The 19,270-nt window shown below is 45.2% G+C and overlaps 1 protein-coding gene across 1 annotated transcript in view; it reads right to left on the bottom strand.

Annotated features, from left to right (window-relative positions):
- Positions 1–524: 524 nt before the first annotated feature.
- Positions 525–19,270, bottom strand: part of gphnb (gephyrin b) — an 81,732-nt gene continuing 62,986 nt past the window's right edge. The window contains exons 9-22 of the mRNA XM_078289829.1: positions 14,385–14,427; positions 13,008–13,145; positions 9,974–10,066; positions 8,247–8,302; positions 6,817–6,936; positions 6,489–6,547; positions 5,958–6,111; positions 4,344–4,465; positions 4,010–4,097; positions 3,589–3,662; positions 3,308–3,372; positions 3,074–3,177; positions 1,311–1,407; positions 525–658 (exon numbers count right to left, since the gene is read on the bottom strand). Coding sequence (XP_078145955.1) covers positions 525–658; positions 1,311–1,407; positions 3,074–3,177; positions 3,308–3,372; positions 3,589–3,662; positions 4,010–4,097; positions 4,344–4,465; positions 5,958–6,111; positions 6,489–6,547; positions 6,817–6,936; positions 8,247–8,302; positions 9,974–10,066; positions 13,008–13,145; positions 14,385–14,427 — 1,347 coding nt within the window. The remainder of the gene's footprint in view (positions 659–1,310; positions 1,408–3,073; positions 3,178–3,307; positions 3,373–3,588; positions 3,663–4,009; positions 4,098–4,343; positions 4,466–5,957; positions 6,112–6,488; positions 6,548–6,816; positions 6,937–8,246; positions 8,303–9,973; positions 10,067–13,007; positions 13,146–14,384; positions 14,428–19,270) is intronic.

Raw genomic sequence — 19,270 nt, 5'->3', positions numbered from 1 at the left:
AGTCTTCCTCAATGTTTTCTTCATTTTCAAAAAACAGATTATTTTTTTCCACTAAAGATGAGAAAATAATAATTTTCTTTTTTTGTCCTGGCAGGCACCTACAGCTGTCTATTAAAATGCTACTGCTATAGATAAGGTCTAGCATTGAACACACAAAGCAATTGCAATGAAAGGAACGAAGTTGCCTTAATATAATAATGATAATAAGAAGAATAATGATAATAATAAGAAGAATAATCATAATAATATATTACAGAATAAATCTCTTTTTATAATTAGATTTTTTCATTAAAAGTTATATTTTCTTTGTTTGAAATACTATAATCTTTTTAAATTAATTTTTTTTCATATGTATCTAGGTTGTGATCAAGATGTTGACTATACCTCAACGTTATCCAAATCAATAAAAACTAGCTGTGCCGTTGCATATTACAGAATAGTCAATGATATGTGGACATGCACCGTGAACCACCCATTCCAACCCTCGCTATATGACGCCAACTCTCGGTCCCTCTATGATGACATCATAGCCGGCCGATGACCATGACGTCAACCACCTCGCCCTTGTGCAGCTCCACGTATTGCTCTGTTTTTGGAGGTAGCATCAGGAGCCCGTTAGCGCTGCGCATACTCATCAGCCTGCTGCTCACCTGGTTCCCTGCAGCAGGGAGGAGGGGAACACAGAGGGGACAAAACACTTTAAAGTCACAATGAAGCGGCACTTTGGGAGCATCGTGCTTCCTTAATGTGATGTATTTCCTGTTGAAACAAAATATTGGGGCGGGATAAAACGTGACAAGGGATCATTCAAAACTCTAAACCAATGAGATATCAGTTAGCGAGAGAAAGGCAGTTTTATTTGATGGGAAGGGCGGAGGGGAGGGATTGTTCACTGTTTGCTTGTTCACTTCCTGGTACACAATGATGTCATCACTAAAGATTTTCTAGTAAGTAGAAGTAGTAAGTAAAAGTAATGAGATTTTGATATAAAAATACAAGAAAATAAAACTTTTGTCATTTTTTCTCAAATAGGTGTATGGTATGATAGAATGGGTTAAAAAGACAAAACAGTAATTTTTCATTTGAGTGTGACTTTAAATCGGCACTTTGCCATCACAGTGAAAGTCAAACTATTAAAGGGAATATTAAAGGGAAGGTTCAAAAAAGCATGCCTTCAACCACTGAGGCATTGAGGGTGAACTGTTAAATTTGAATGCAGAGACAATAGTTACAATGCAGTGTCATGCAACATAGTGTGTATTAGTTTGGTAGTAGTGAGTATTGTTTGGCACTGGCGGTGTTTTTGGTACCTGTGCTCTGTGCCCATGGCAGAGGCTCCTGGTGATGCCATGTCAGAATGCAGCGGTGATACTCAGGGCGAGGGTCCAGCTTCACATCACAAGACAACTGGAGAAAACCACACAGACGCGATGAGTGAATTCTAATGGTGTACGTCCGTGTCACCGTGGAGATGGCACACTGACTCCGTCACCAGGCCTGGATCACATAGTATTTGCATGGAATTCTTAAGGTTTGTTGTACCAGATGGATGTGATTTACCACATCAGGGGAATTCACATAGCGTCAGGTAAGTTACAAGTCATAGAAAAGTATGCTGAATTGACTTTCAAATACTTTCCTGTGATTGTCTGTAATTTCTGGCACTCATTTTGTTGTCCTATGTTGCAAACCCCTCCAGTCTGGCACCTACGAAGGCTAAAAACAAACTATAACTAGAAGGCACTTGGTGGAGCGCAAACCTCCGCCAACGCTGAGCAAGTCGCCAACTTGCAAAGCTGCAGCCTCCGTAACAGATTATGTTTGTTTATTGTTTGTCTTCTGGGTTTGATTTTCAGACAAAATAGCACATGAAGTCCTGGATGTCAGACGTTCCCACCAGCAAATGAACACACCACAATAGTTATGGCTAAAAAACAGAAAAATGGACTAATGGCAGAAATCCCAGATCTGGATCACCACCAAAATCGAATCAACTGATCTTTGGGCAAATGGCTATCTGTCCACCAAATTACAGCCAAATCCATCAGTAACTTTTTGAGATATCTCGCTAACAAACCCACATACAGACAGGAGTGAAAACATAGCCTCCCTCCAACTTCGCTGGCGGAGGTAAAACGTTTTTTAGGAATACTATTTGACCCGGGCCTGATTGCCATCTGCTGAGGGAAATGATCTGGCTGCATCTGTGCTTTCAGTCCATCAGTCTCACCACTAAGTGGCAGTAATGCATTGAAGCCGATTCTCTAACTGCTTTAAAACTGCAGATGAAGTGCCACAGTATTCTGGACGGAGCCCATGATGGCAAGGGACCAGACCTCTTACTTGATGATGCTAGGTGGGGACACGAGCTAGGTCTGCCGGGCGCGCGCGCGATATTATAATGAGTTTTCCTGCTCCGCCGGTAGCCTCGTAAATATTCATGAGCGGGGAGCGGGCCTTCGGGTCAACGTGGGCCGTGATTGGTTCTTCTGCCAAGTCAGTTGTCAGAGCAAAACATTCCCGAGCATAAATATGCATCAAGCGGATGGTGAAAATAATATTAATTCATGAGTTTACATACCGTGGACTGCAGTGATGCACTTTTGAACTTTTGTACAAACAGAACTACAAACGTTCCCAAGACTCACAATTCCTCTCGACTACCTCGCATCTACATTCTTTGATCGCACCGAGAGAGCAGCTTTCTGAATTTGACTCGGACGTTTGCTTGTAGGAAGAGAAAGGGTCTATTTTGCAAATAGGGGCTGCTCTTTCCAGATTTTGTCTTACTCTGTTGAGACAATGACGAAACAACATGAATCACAATGAAGACATCACACACTTTTCTCTAGGTAAAGGGCTGCAAAGTTGGAACTTATCATCATTTTTTACCAAAAAAGATGATTGTAACCCTAACTTTAACCATACTGGAGACCTTCTGTCTCGTCCTAACCTTAAACAGACATGGAAAAACATCTTTTGTGACCATCAATATGTAAATAAGTAATGCTTTTTGACTTGGTGTGGCTTGAGAATCCTCATCCGGGTGCTGGCGGTTGCGTTGTGTTCCTACCCTCGCTTTGATGATGGTGGGCCTGGGGTCCAAAATGCCCTGCATCTTTCTCAAGGCAGGGATGACAAAGAGGTTACAGGTGACAACAGCGGACACGGGGTTTCCTAGGACAGACGGACGGACGGAGGCAGAGAGAGGAGGGAGAGACACGGGGGGGGGGGGAGAATAGTGGGTGAGTAACATCTCTTCAGAAGCACGGAGCGATTCACTCTTTCTCTCAACTTCACACACTACCTGGGAGGGCAAAGATAAGTTTGCGAGCACCGTCCATGTCCAAGGTGGCGAATGTTGTCGGGAGACTGAAAAAGAAAAAAAGAACATTTATGTTGATTTTCGTCTTAATACTAATCATAATTCATTCATTTATTCATCAAACAGTGTCTCATCTTTTAAATCACTTCTTACGACAAATTTGGACAGACAGCCTTGCATATGATTTGTTTTCACCTATTTTATTATCCTGTGTTTTGAAAAGTTGCAGATGAATGTAACTTTATTCAAGCTCATTATCTTACCCTGGTTTCATGAAAACACGACCAAAGTGGATCTGAGCATGGAGATCAATATCCAGCACCTGTTTAAGGTAGTCCTGAAAAAGACATTACAGAGAAAATGACAAACGCTGACAGAATACTCACATCGGGGCCTAAAGTCATCAACAAGTCAAGAACACAAACGAGCAATAAATAGTACGACTGTTTTAGAAAGACTCAAAAATACCAGAAAGCACAAGACCTTTGTCAAATAGTAGCGTCTAAAAGGTTTTTTGTAATTACTGTAATCTTATTATCATCTTTTGGGAGTTTCAGTGTTACTTCACCATGTAAAACCGATGCTTTACTTCCCCCTCTCTACCACAAGGTGTCAGTGAAGTACAAAGCCATGACTGTGTGTGTGTGTGTGTGTGTGTGTGCACGTTCTGCTGTGCCGTCATACCTTCTCTCCCATGGACACTCCTCCTGAGGTGATGATGACATCAGCACGGCTGATCCCTTCATTCAGAGCGTTGAGAAGGTCATCAGGGCTGTGGGGCACAGAGACGCACGCGCATGCACACACACACACACCCACACACCCACGCACGTTAACCACCATCTCAAAGGAGCGAGGGAGGAATGGAGGGGATGGAGGAAAAGGAAAATAGAGAGCTAGTTTGGCAGAAGAGGAGGAAGAGGAAGATGATGAAGACCAGGTGGACCAGAGGGGCGAGGAAGAAGGAGATGGATATAGTTGAAGAAATATCCGTTAGAGAATACATGTGAAGGCGTACTTGTCTCCCACGATGCCCAGGTTGATGGTGGGGTAGCCGTGCTCCTGGATGGTGGCCAGCAGGGTGGAGCGATTGCTGTCCCGGATCTTCCCAGGATGGAGGTCGTCCTCTGGGTTCAGCAGCTGCCGAAACACAGGGGGAGGCATGAAGTATCTGACACACTCTTGATACATTACATACCCATCCTGTCCTTCCTGGATGCTGGGATATAGGTCAGTGCAAGGGCAATACCACATCTGGGTTAAATTGTATTTGCAAAATATTCTTAGTATTTGTTTAAGTGGCAGGGTGGGCTGGCGGTTAAAGAAACCATGATTCAACTGGATGGTCAGGCATTAAGTCCTTTGTTGGCAAACATCTGCAGTTTAATATTTTCACCTACTTATATCAAATGGGTGGAATTTGCCAAATAGGACAATACAATGAGTGCCAGAATTATAAAAAAAATATTTTACTATACTTTTCTGTGATTGACAACCTTTCAGACATTATATGAAGTTTCCAAATGATTCCCACACATTTAATGTTTGAAGCACTTTCAAGCACCACCAAGAACTTTTTGCAAAATCAACTATTTGCAGGTCTAGTCAATACACTTGAAGTCCCAATCTGTAACTGCAGCATGGAGGTCAACCACGGGTTTCAGCAGCTACCGTACCTCAGCATAAGTAGAGGCATAATGTATAATGTATGTATGTAAGTGCCTTACAGCATCATGAATGCATTCTAATACTTCATACCTGCATCCTGACCTACTTCCTTATCATAATAAAACCATAGATCCTGACTTTGCTTTGTTTTGAAGAGGAAAAAACCTCAAGGAGCGGGGGAAGGGTTGCTGCTAGTCACTACACTTGTTAAAGGAAGGCAACACTGATGCAAATCAACTTGCATCTAATTTAGTCAAAAGTCAAAATTGCATCATGAATCCTAGGGTGATGATTTTGGAAACTACAATGGAAACTAAAAATTATGGTTTGGCTCTCTGTTGGCTTTTTCTCTCCTCTCCTGCCTTGGTTGGTCACACCCCCTTTTGAATTATCTGCATCATTATCTCCACATGCCATTTTTTTTTAAAAATGGTGCGCAATCCAGACTGTTATGGAATATATAAGGAACCTCCATCCATTGCTCGAAGGAGCGGACGCCACTTCATAGTTTTGGAACGTGGCCCTGAAGTAGGTGGTTCATGGCTAATTTATGCCTTTGAATTTTGCACGTTAAACATATCTGCACAGGGCTGTGAACAGGTGATTATGGTTATCTGGAGTCCGCTGAGGCTCCCCACGAAGGTTACACACACCTCCGTGAAATTTCACGTGTGCATCAGTCACACAGACTAGGCCTTATATGCCTAGTTTTTGCCATCATGACAATTGTGTTCAAAATTTAGAAAATCCTGGCTCTCTCAGCCTTTCCCCCTTTCACGTTTTCCCTCCTTCAATGATTTCTAGAGTGCAGTAAGTCAAATTTGAAAAGTTTAATTCCAAAATAACATATCCACCATTTAAAAAATATGTCACCTACTCGAGAAAACTCAGCACTGGATATCCGATACAATATTTTTTGTAGCGTTTTGGAATGAAGCCCTTCAGATGTGTTCTGAGCGCTCACCTCGTTGCCTGTGGACATGACGGCCACCACAGGGAACTTCTGGACCTCCACCTCGGTGACGCCCACGGTGGCCAGGAGCCCGATCTCAGACGGGCCCATGTGGGTGCCCTTGGCCAGCACACACTCGCCGCGCTTGATGTCATGACCGATAGGCCTGGGGTGGGACAAGACAGATGGTGATGGATGGACAGGAGAGATGCAGATCTTTAGACAGTGATCGATGGAGGCCTTTAGACCCACAAAGTTGTGTACGCATATCCCAAATAGAATATTATCTCAGGTGCAGCGTAAAAACTACAGTCAGTGTTGAATGAAGGAAAAAGAATAGGCACACACTGAATCTTTGTCCCAAAAACCTTTACTAGCGCAATGCTTAGAATAATAGCCTGACAAAGACCCACATTGGGTTCAAATGTTTTTCTTAACTCATAACCATGACATATTCTTGCACATTTATTGTACTTGGTGATTAAAGTGATTCTGATCCTGGCCTCTTTACTAGCAAAAACCAACACACACACACACACTAACCTGATGTCCTGCCCCGGGCGAGCTTGTACTAGGATTCGTACCTCCAGCTCCTCTGTGCCCTGAGAATAACAAACCACCTGTCAGCTCCGTCACAGTGAACAAACAGGTACAGATACAGTTTCCCACTGACCTGTGGTAGAACCGTAATTTTCAATTATTTTGTTATGGACTGTATAATAACTTTTGGAGGCAAATGTGGGTCAAACTTCTGAAAGTTTTGGACACTTCATTGATCCTCCCAAAGGGTGAATTCTACCCTCTGGTTGGGTTGAGTCGACCCCAACCCTGATTCCGATATCCCCCTTCCTGTATGTGGGACGAGACTCACGTCCTCAGACTCGCGGAGCAGCTCGGTGTCTTCCACCTGGACCACAGCGTCGGCCCCGCAGGGGATGGGGGCGCCCGTCGTCACCCTCATCACCTGGCCAGGCATTACTGTGTGGGTGGGCTGCACCGAGACACAGATACAGACAAGTCAAACACAAACATGTCCAAAATACAGGCAAAACACACAGATATAGAATGGGTGTACAGCACAGGTTATAGCGTCTGTTATCCTACTCAGTTCTCTTTTGGTTCGCCATGTTTCTTTTGAGGTAAGATGTTATATGAGCTCTAAAATGTTCAGCGAAACAAAACTAAAGTAAACTAAACAGGCTTGATAGATTGCATACTGATAATATTGGTAATGGAAGTAATTTACTGATTGCACTCCCAAAATGCATTTGGCCCCGTTCCCATGAGCATTTGTGATATGTCAAAAAACAGACAAAATCCCATGTATTTCAATGAGACCTATGCGTTGATGGATGGCATGGATGACATGAACTGACGGAGTGCAGTGCGTGAAAATGTCGCAACCCAGTCCATCAAGAAAGATGAAACTAGTTTGACTTTTGACGGAGTGCAGGTAAAGGACTTCATCAGCCCATGAAATGTGTACATAGGCTGTCCATGCAGGCTCTGCAATGCCTTAGTCTATTTAAGGAAAAGCATCACAAGGGCACCTCACAACCTGAAGACCGCTTTGTGCCAGAACACTGATCAAATAGAAGCCACAACCTGGAGAGAACAGCGCACGACTCTTTTTCCTCTTGCTACAATGCTGCCAAAAAGTCCAAAATGCTGAAAATCTCTGCCTCATTCGTAGTCCACTTCAGTGCTCTTTGATTAAAATATCCTAAGAACAATCTCTTTTAGGAAACTACTGGATAAAGTTGAAATTTTGTCATCTTATTAACATATTGACTGTGTACTTGGCAAACTGCAAATATACGGAATGATTAAAAACAGCTTGTAAATCACCTGACTTAATTTCTCAGACCTAGTGCAGAGTATGACTGCTTGCTAAGGGTGTGTATTTGTGTGTGTGTGTGTGTGTGTGTGTTGTTTTTCTTCAAGCAGCGAGATGCAGCCAGTCAATATATCTCAGTAGGTTACTCTTGTCTCAGAGGCCTAATCTGTTTTACAGTTTGGCAGCGCTTTGACTTTCTAGCCATGCTTTGGGCGAAGGGCTTTTCATCACTTGCAAAGGAAACACATTGGTGTGCAATTATAGTTGGTCTAGGCGTGAGATGAAGGACAAAAGTGAAGTAGTTTATTTTCATATACAGGGTGTGTGGGTGTTTGCGTGAGAGTGACTCTGGACGTGTGTGTGTGTGTGTGTGTGTGTGAGTGTCTTTGTATGCATGTGTGAATGGGAGAGAGAGAGTGAGTGTGTGTGTGTGTGTGTGTGTGTGTGTCTATGTGGGGGCGGACCTGCTCTCCAGCTTGGGACTCTCCAATGATGAAGCGGTCGCCTGGGCCGTCAGCCGCTGAAATAAAAGAAAGATTTAATAGCATTACACACATATGTGTGAGTGCGTGTGTGTGTGTGTGTGTGTGTGTGTAGGAGTGTGTCATTTAGCTGAGTCATTTGTTTCAGTGGGTAGTGGGCTCTGGCTACAGAATGAACAAATAGGCAGAGAAAGGGGAGAGAGAGAGAGACAGAGAGAGAGAAAGAGAGAGAGAGAGACTTTGATTTTTGATGTTCTTTAATGAAACATCTCAAAACCAAACAGAGATTGTAACTAACTTCACCTTAAAAACTCACCAAGAACTCACAGAATACAGCAATACATTTACTGCCTTTTTACAGACACAATGCACAAGTCCAAGAATTAACCTTTCCACATAGAAAACTTCCCATACAGGACACTCAACAAGTTCAAAACACATGGAAGACAGTTTCTGATTTCCACAGAAAGCACACCCATCTATCCTCCCTGACCTCTCCACCTAAACCCTGCAGCACCTTCCTCACCCAGTACCTCCTGCCACCGGTGCTCACTAGTGTCCTTCCAGACCCTGAGGTTCCTGACCTTAACACATACAGCAGCCTCCCTTCCTCCTGCCAGCCCCCAGTTTCAGCTGACACCCTCAGTAGAGCGACCTCAGCGAGCTCAGCGACCTCAGCGGCCTCCCCCCTCTGTGGGGGGAGTGTCCGGGTGTCCCGCAGAGGACCCAGCACCTCCCTGCTGAACCCCTCCAGCAGCCTCAGCGAGGTCAGTCCAGTCTGTTGGCCAAGCACCTGGGGGAGTTTCCCAGGTTTTCCAGAGATAGCAGATGCTGCAGCTTGGTGATGCTGCCTCTCATATGGCGCTGCTTCAGGGTGGCAGAACACATCGACTCCAGAGGAAACACTGGCTTATGGAACAGAGGTTCCTCCGATACCCACAGTTCAGGCACTACCCCCTTGATGCGTCAAGCAGGCGCCAGGCCCTCGGGGCAGATGTATAAAATCCGGTTTTCAGTTCCTCCAACTCCATGAGGAAGAGCCAGCGGTCCAGCCCTAAACTGCCACCCCTCTGCAGAAGTGCACACGCTGGATGTTGGTGCTGTTTCTGAGCTGCCTGGAGCCGGAAAGGCTGCCACCCTGCTCTCCAGGTCGACCAGGCCCTGGCCACCCTCCTGGACAGGCAGGTAGAGGACAGCAGCCCTCATAAATCCACCAGTTTCTTCTGGATCTCCACCAGAAAACCGCTTGGAGGGGTTAGCACAGCCAGGCGATGCCACAAGGATGAGGAAGTTATTCCCGATCAGCACTGAGAGTGTTTTATATGCCTTTACTGGCTTTTGAATGATTTATATACCTATATGTGCTCAATTTTGGAACTGTTTTCCATTGTTATAGACATTGATGATGCTGTACTATTGCAGAGTTCATGTTTCCAAGCCAAATAATTTAGCATCTCAATATGGTTTGAATGTATAAAGTGTTGTTGGTTGGCTTTGAACATCTATATTTTGCATTTTTGTATACTGCTTTGGCAATATTGTCGCTGATAAACAGTCATGCCAATAAAATTATCGAGCTGAATTGAGAGGGAGAGGGAGTGAGAGAGAGACAGGTAAAGAGAGAGAGAGAGAGAGAGAGAGAGAGAGAGAGAGAGAGAGAGAGAGAACAAACATATTGTGCACTCCTTGCCATAATCTGCGGTACTTACCTCTCACAGCATAACCATCCTTGACAGAAGCAGGGAAGGGTGGCAGGTTGTCTTTGGCATAAACGTCCTGAGCCAGGACTCGACCCATCCCATCTATGGAGGGGGGGAAGGGGGGGGAAGAGAAACAACATGAGTATTAGGGGGGAAGCATGGTGAAGGGAGAGAGAGAGACAGTAGGAGAGAGAAAGAGAGACAGAGGCAGAGAGGGCGAGAGAGACAGCGTGTCTGATTCAGATGAAGATACAGAGAGACATATGTGCCGAAGGTCTGTGTGTGTGTGTGTGTGTGTGTGTGTGTGCGCGTTAGAGAGAGACAGAGTGTGACACCTCGCATCAGGATCTCTCCGCATGACTCACCACCTGACCGACACACACACACACACACACACACACAAAGATACACACGCGGTTTGCCTCTCCGTTTCTATTTCAGCTTTTCTGATTCACATCACCGAAATGCTGCAAGTGGCGACCGCGAGTGTCCCTATCCAAATTTCATAACCACTTCCGCAACCCAGACAACAACAACAAAAAAACATTTGCCAGGGAAGAACACAGACTCTGCACAAGAAGCTGCACAGAGACAATAGCACAGAGAGAGTGAGGGAAGGAAAGAAAGAAAGAGAAAAGAGAGAGAGAGAGTGGGTGGAGGAGAAAAATCCTGGCACTAAAATACCTTAAGCTGCTGTGTGGCTATATATAGCGTTCCTATGAGTCTTTATGCTGTGATTATGTGGGCGTTAATATGAAGATCTAAGCTTTGATATGAATGAGTGGAAGGAGAAGGAGCAAATGCACGCCTGCGCACACACACACAGACGCCCACACACACACACACACACACACATGCATACACACAAGCTATCTAATTTCTATCATTCCATCAGGTGTATTCTGGTGTGTTTTTTGCAACCTCTATTCCTTCCAGGCTGCCATTTAAACAGCTTGTTAAACCCATGTGCAGAGGCTGACTTGCGCTTGTGAGTAAAAATAGAACGGAGGTGATGCCTGGTTGCAGAAGCAAAGTGTGTGTGTGTGTGTGTGTGTTCGGCTGCTTTGCAAAACATCACGTATACCCGTGTCTTAAAAGGGTTATATAATGGTCATTAAAGCGGCGTCGCCCCTTCCGAATACTCTGCTCTCGAAACGATCTGAAAATTAAGAGGACTATAAAAGCGCAAGCACACACACATGCATCTTTACACACCTTTACACATCTGTATGCACTGAGGCACACACACACACACACACACACACACAAACAGTATTGCATGTGTTCAGACATATCGTGAGCTTGGAATTACAAGGTTCTATCTGAGTGCAGTTCTGAGATATTTAGCATCAAAGATTTGACATCCCAGCTGGCAAAACTGTTCTGTCTTTTTAAATATTTAACTCCAAAAGGTTCTATTTAAAAAAAAAAAAAATGACACCACACAAGCATTAAGTAACATTCAAAGTTCAAGAATATGTGATAACTCAATTTTGATTAAAAAAAAATAGAGCCTTAAATGAATTCCAACGATGTGCAAAAGTGCATGCACCGATACACACGCAGGCACCCATCAGCACACTGTGCAAGCGTTTGCACGTCAACATTGACACACACACACACACACACACACACACACATACACAGACCCCTCCCCGCCAGCAGGGGAGCTGCTCCAGCTGTTCTCTGTCTAAATATTTCATCTCTCAAATCCCCCTCTTCCTCTCCCCCCCCCCTCCCCTCCTCTTCCCCCCACCCAATCTCCTCCCAGCTGCGCTCCTGCAAATCCTGTAACTCACTCGCCTCTCCAACAACATGAAACATCGCTTTACACCGGGGAGAGAAAAAAAAAAAGAGAGAGAGAGAGAGAGTGCTCCTTCTACCGTCGTCGAGCTAGAACTCGTGTGCGCCGCGGGGCGTCATTGCCAACCCCCCCCCCACCCCCCCCCCCCCACCCCCCCACCCCCACCCCCTCTCACCACCCCCCATACACACACACTCTTCAGAGATGAATTAGGAGTGTGTGTTCTCCCCTCTGGCCCTGAGCCTGGCTCTGTGTCACCGTCCTCTGGCGTCTGATGCCGCGCTGCCAGGGGGCTGACTGGGACCCCCAGGCCCTCCGACTAAACCGACCACCACAACAGCAGTGACTAACCCCTCCGTGTGTGTGCGTGTGTGTGCGTGTGTGTGCGTGTGTGTGCGCGTGCGTGTTTAGACATGTTATTACGGTTAAGTAAAACTAAAAATAAGACTAAAAAGAGAGCCACGGAAAAACACATTTCAGTAAAGTGAATTACAATAAAACTAAAGTAAGCAAAACTGAAACCAAAACATCTGTCTCCATTTCCTTTGTGTGCACATTTGTTTATATGTGTGAACATGTGCACATAAGATAATAATGGCACTAATAATCTTTAATTTCTCCAAACACAGTTCCGAAGCACTACAAAGGAATAATGTGCGTTGTGTGTCAAAATGCGTTTCAATGCATACAGATGTGTGTGTGTTTTGGGTTCCAGAGTTCCGGAGCTTACGGTGGTTCAGGCAGGACACATATCAATAGGAAAATTTGCTTGCTTGTTCTGTATGTGTCCATAGGGGGCTGTTTGCACTCCCTGTCAATACACTTAGGGCCTTTGTATGTATGTGTGTGTGTGTGTTTGATTGTGTGTGTGTGACTGACATCATGGCCTGCAGACAGGGGCTGCTGATTCAGTGAGGTGTCCAGTCGTGGACGGGGGGTGTTTAAACCCTGTCATGAGGACTTAATGTGCGCATGTTGCTACTTCGGCCTGAAAGGTGCGACACCTCCGCATCCCAGCATCCTCAGCAGCTGATGTCAGCAGACCTAACGGGAAGGTAAATCGAAGATGGCAAGGGGCAAGATTTACGACTTAAGGACATTTAGTTGAGCGGCAACTAGTCCGCCTCTCTATGTGTATCTACTGTATAAGCGTGTGGTTTGATTTCATTTTCGTAGTTTCGAAAGGTGAAATAACAAAGCGTGAAAGCTGAGAGGGACGCAAAGGTCCGGCCTCCTCACCTCTGTAGTTGATGATCTCGGTGCCCAGGACGGCGGTCATCTCCAGCACAGTGATGAAGGCCTTGTCCATGGAGGTGAGGGGGAACGGGGACATGCGGTGCCTCCGGGCCACCTTGGTGATGTCCACCGCACTGTGACCTGGGAAGACAGCCGGGATACACTGCCATGAAACGGGTGTCATATCATGAAACCGCATCACAAACTGGGGACAGACCTTAACTGGAGCTGCAAAATTTAAGCCTGACCCAACTCAAACTCAAAAACTTGAGTGTAGAACTCAGACCTAACTAAAGCTTCTAATTTCCAGTTTCTAAAACAGTATCTTTCTGGAGGAGTGGGCAGTCCACTCACCCATTTTTAGCATTTTTATGCTTTATTTAGACAGTAGGAAAGTAGAGAGAGAGAGAGACAGAGGAGAGAAAGCTCTGCTGGGATTCAATCCCACGGCAGACGGGGAAAATGCAACCGATCAACTATCTCGATTTAGTGAGAAATTCAGCCCAACCTGATCTGAACCCATGGTTTGGTCTTGTCAGGTTTGTCAGTAAAGGTCAAGCTCATGATATGCATGAATGGAAAACATACACTCACACATAAATAAACATGTGCAAATCAATATGTTTCCACACCAGTGTCACCAAGACAAATTCCTGTACATTTATGGTACTAGGAGATTAACATGATTCATATTTTGATGCATATATAATGACATATTTTACGCACACAGCATGAGGAAGGATTGGCAAGACTTAGCCCAGAGAAACCAATTGCAAAATGCCTTAACAGCCACTAAGAAAAAAGAAAAACGTGGACTGAAATAGCCCTGTTTGTTTGCAGAAGCTGTTGAACCCAGCTGGATGATGGCAGTGCTCGATAGCGGCCATGTTGGTCTAATAATACCTCTCTAATAATTCCAAAGGTAAAAGGAACAAAGCAAGGTGTAACTAATGTGTAATCTGCTCTCTCTCTCTCTCTCTCTTTATCTCTCTCTGCCTCGCTCTCTCTCTGCCTCTCTGCCTCACAGCGAAGAATAGGCGCTGTGCTTTGATTTCCCTTGACCCAATTTCTCTCCTTTAAACACACACTTACGCTTCCACAGCATATTCTGATGCTTAACATGAGGCTTAACAACCTCTGGCAGAACATCACATACACAGACATGCAAACATGCTCAGCCACACACAGCCAAACACACACACACACACACACACACACACATACACATACACAAAACCATGCACGCATTGTCACACCACATGCACATTTAAGATGTATTCATGTGTGCTTGAGAGCATACTTTGTCACATACAGACACAGTTACACACACACACACACACACAACAGAGGGTGCTTTGAATGAGGAAACTTAGTACTCACTTGATCTTAGGATATTTTCTTTGCTGCTGCATCGTGACTGCACCTAAAGATGGAGAGAGCGATTGGGCGGATAGAAAGAGAGAGAGAGAGAGAGACGAAGGGAAGAGAGAGAGGGAGAGAGAGAGAGAGAGGAGAGGTAGTGGTAATTTGAGATAAACCGGGCTGCTCTTTTGACATGCTTGAGAGATGAGAAGCTGTTTTCACAACAGTCAGAAGCATTGGCAAGAGCCGTGTCACACTACACTGTGCACTTTGTCCTGCTGTCGGGAGATGGCTGCATCTCCCGCGTTACCATTATCATCACCTACTGTACACTAGATCATCATATCACAGATGATATTCACACTGATAAATACATCGACATGTTACACTACTGCTAGATTAAAGGACTTATAGTAATATACGGACAAAGGCAACGACATACAGAGTGACATTAATATCGTATCACAAGGTCGTAACAGATGTATTAACTATGCTACGGTATAACATCAAATGTAGTGGAAATGTAGTGTAGAGTAAGAGATAGTGGCTGTTCAGATGTGGTGCAGGTCAATCAGATTTCTCTGGAAATCGCTGATGCTGCGTGGTAGCTGCACTACGGCTTCGCTAATTGTAATCTATGGCAAGGTGGGGAGGAGAGCAGAGTGGGTCAGATCTGGTCCGGGTTTCCCAAAAGCATCTTGAGACTAAGTCTTTGCTCCACTGTGAGTCAATGGAACAAAGACGAACTTTAAGGTGCTACCTGTAGCATTTATAAACATCAGTATATCATTGCCAAATTAATGTAATACCTTGGTATACATACCGTAAATAAATGAGACCGTGATCGAGACGATTGGTAGCCTCTATCTCACGCCAGTGGTACTGTTAGTGCTAGTGTTTCTCAAAATTAAGACCACATTTCCCATAAACCCTCTTCCTTCTTGTCACAAAGACGATGTTGCTACTTTCTTTCTCCCTCCCTGGCGTCGCTAAACATGTTGGAAGTGATTTTTCCATCTTCCACCATCTGCCATTGCGAGAAAAGAAGCCATTGCGCTGAAAGAACAGTGACCTCTTCCTGTTTCGTGCCGCAGAGCAATCTGCCTTTGTGCCGTAAAGCAATACAGCAGATTTCCCTCCAAATCCGACCCGGTGGCACACAATGTAAAATGCAGTATAGAGGCTGGTAGAAGCTGGCAATCTTCTCGTTGATGGTCTCATTTGTTAATGGTAATTATACTAAAGTCTCAGAACTAATGTGGTATTGATGTTTGGTATTATGATGCTACACATAGCACTTAAAGACGCCTAAATCTGTTTTTGGGAAGCCCAGCCTTAGGGAATGACTGGATAAGACAAAGGGAATCGTAGCCTGCAGTGTACTCACTAAGAGTGTACAAGTGGGGCACAGCATTAGAGCATTAGTATTCCTCATACAGCTACACCAATATAGGGCCACAAGGCCCACTTGGATAAACTGGGTGTAGGGGAAGTGTATGGATTTAGCCAGAATCAATCCTGGAGCCAAAATTCTGCAGTCTTTGTAGAAATTCAGGGCAGCTATGTAAACTGACTAGTCTGTTCGCTTTGAAAAGTTCAGTGCCTCAGCTGGTCTAATTGTCAGTCAGTTTGTCTTGCCCATTGGTCTATCTATAGTATCTATCTCTATCTCTCTGCCGCTTTATCATTTTTGGGTGTTTGGCTATCCATTTGTCTGGCTGCCTGCTTGCCTGTCTATCTATTGTTCTATGTAGATGGGTAGACAGACCTAGCTGCCTGCCTGTTAATCTGTCAGTCCTCCTGGTTGGCTATTTGTGACTGTCTGTCTGCCCTACCAAGCCTTTCCCTCTCTCTGGGCTCTGATTGGCTCTCTGGCAGTCCTCCCTTCCCTTGTCGCCACTGCTGCATCTCCATGACCCCTGCGACCTGCGGTCAACTGTATCGAATATGGTGGGTGGGGGCAGTGCGCGGTGTATGGAGAACCAAAACACCCATGGTGAGGGTCTCTCTACCCACCCACCCCTTCTCTCTCCTCCCCTCCCTTGCCGCCATCATAACTACTGCGACACCACTGGGCACCAAACAGCCAAGGTGAGTAGGGTGGGAGATGGGAGTGGGGTGGGGTGGGATGGGATGGTGGAAGGAACCGAGAGGGAGAGGTGGGGTGGAGAAAGAGAGAGAGAGAGAGAGAGAGAGATAGAAAAAGACAGATTGAGAGAGAGAGAGGGTGGAACGATGAGGATCAGCATGACGTGGTCCCACAGCCCGGAGAAAAAAACAAGAAAGAAACGAAAAAACAAAAACAGGAAGCACGGACCAGACAGACTTCACTAAACTACAGAGCCAAGACATGGCAGAAAAGGAGGGAAAACAGGAAGAAGAACGAAAACAATAAAGACCACTAGAGCGGCCTGATGGCGTCTACTTAACAGACATCCAGCACACCAGACACAGCTACTGAAAGCAGAGCATGTTACCAGAGAGACAGAGACAGAGACAGAGACAGAGACAGAGACAGAGACAGAGATAGACAGACAGATGGAGAGAGACAGAGACAGAGAGAAAGCAAACGAGAGACAGAAAGTGTGTGTGGGAGACAGAGAAAGAGACCTCGAGAAAAGACCAGACGGGGGGGAAAAAAGTGAGACAAAGAGTGACGAGAGTGAACGACAGACAGAGAACGAAAGAGAGAGAGAGAGAGACCAGTAGCGACAGAAGAGCGACAGGGTGACAGACGGATAGAGAGACATACAGAGAGACATACAGAGAAAGAGAGTGAGAAAGAGAAAGCTAGAGAGATAGCTAGGCAAGCGAGGAAGGAGGGGGGAGGGGGGAGGGGGGAGAGGGGGGGGGGACACAAAGCGGGGCGTTTGTTTTGCGCGCTCCTCGGAGAAGGGTGGGGGGAGGGGAAAGGGGGCGGGATAGTTACTCGAGAGCTGAAGGTCCTCCTGCGATCATCTTTAAGCCCCTCCAACCTACACTGGAGCTAGTGGAGATAAAGCATCGAATCACAGGCATCAGTGCATCTGTCCCGGCAACCACAACACTACAGACAGACAGACAGACAGACAGACAAGGTGGACAGACGGACGAACGAACGAACGGACGGACGAACGGACAGACAGGCATCCACTACGACAAGCAACCCTAGCTGGAGAGGGGAGAGGGGCAGCAGGGGGGGAGGGTGGGACAGATCGAGAGATGGAGAGAGAGAGAGAGAGAGAGGGCTTTCAGGCGCCATAATGCACCCTCTGGCGGCCATATTGGAGGTCCACAGCTCTTGGGCAACGGTGGCTGTAAACAACTGTTTGCGTTTCTAAAAATACAACTTGCCCGTCTCAACAATTCAGAATTCAATAGAAATGGTTAATTATTCGCTGTTTTAGACTGGCACTGATCATTTTACCACTGATACATCTGATTGATTTTGGGTTAAGATATTGTCAGCTTGTTAGCTAGCTAACCATAGTAGGCTATCCTGTCAGCTAATAATCACTGTCTTGTTGTTGTAAACACTAATTTGGTCACTAGCTAACATAGTAGAAGCTAGCGTTAGTAGTGGCTAGTAGTCGCATGTTAACATTAACATTGGTTGCTTTACTAAAATGTGGTCTAACCAATACTGTCTTGTTGTAAACACTTTGCGCACTAGCTAACGTACCTAGTGGCCAGTAACGCAACTCACCATTAACATTGTTTGCTTTGCTAAATTAGCCTAGTTAGCTAGCTACCAAAGCCAAAAACCAGATATTCATTCATATCAACTGAGCTGACTCTCAAGTTACAACTCAGAGTGTTTTGGAGTAGAGACTAGGGCTAAAGACAAGACAGTTTACTGTAGACTATTCACTTATTCACTTACTTTGCTACTTATAATGTTACTGAATTGACCTACACCCACACGACAACAATCTTTTTCAGGTATCTCTCTTTTTCCGGTCCAGTTATTTTAGACATTACTTGCGCACAGCCTATTCTCCAATGGACCTCCATGATCATGCCAGACGTGGTTGCTAATTTTGTGACACAACTGCAAAGCCTTTATATAGAGAGAGCGAGAAGTATAAAAAAGAGAGAAAAGACAAAGGATGGGGGGTTAAGGGAGCTAAATACAGCTACAGCAAGACACAGATCAAACTTGCAGACATTGAAAAGCAGAAATGAAGACTAACGATCGACAGCTAGGACATTTTCGTACAATACAAGGTGTGCCTTGCTAAAAAGGGTTTGCAGAAGACATCTAAAATAAAATAAGAAAATGACGCGAATCACAGGAAATTAATGCAGCACAATTACATCAGCATCTGACTGACTGGAAAATCTACCTAGCTGGTCTCCTAGAAAGTTGCTTAAACACACAAACAAACCACAAGAATCAACTGTTTCCAGATTTCTAATCCAGTTTCACTTGCATCTTTAATGTAATGTCTCTTTATTTGTCTATCCTGCAGCTGGGGTTAATGCAGTAACATACAGCTGACCATTCACTAACACACGGCTATAAACCTTGATGCAATATGGAGTGATGACGCCGAGACTGACACGTGGAAAACAAGACCTCAGTATGGCAAAAGAAAATAGCTTAGTAGAAAAGATCATACCATCAGAAAGCCATGAAGGGAGACAGTTTGCATTATGGAGATGAATACAGTGGAAGAGCTACAGGGACGGGGGTGTTGGAAGTGAGGAAAATGTGTGGAGAATGAGTGCGGAAGCAGAATGGGTGTTGGACACAGGGGGAAGGCAAAAAGCAGACTGCCAAACACTCCAGCAAAACCTCTCACACTCATTTCTAATCTACCCTCCACTCCAATCCCCCCTACTGGTGAGAAACCAAGTGAGAGAAGAGAATGGGGGATGCAAATGTAACACACACACTCATACAAGTGTACACGCTCACACAC

This window comes from Centroberyx gerrardi, chromosome 18 (assembly GCF_048128805.1).
Source record: "Centroberyx gerrardi isolate f3 chromosome 18, fCenGer3.hap1.cur.20231027, whole genome shotgun sequence".
In the NCBI taxonomy this organism is placed as follows: domain Eukaryota; kingdom Metazoa; phylum Chordata; class Actinopteri; order Beryciformes; family Berycidae; genus Centroberyx; species Centroberyx gerrardi.
Note: the sequence above shows the minus strand (reverse complement) of the source record. Positions and strands in the feature narration are given on the sequence as shown.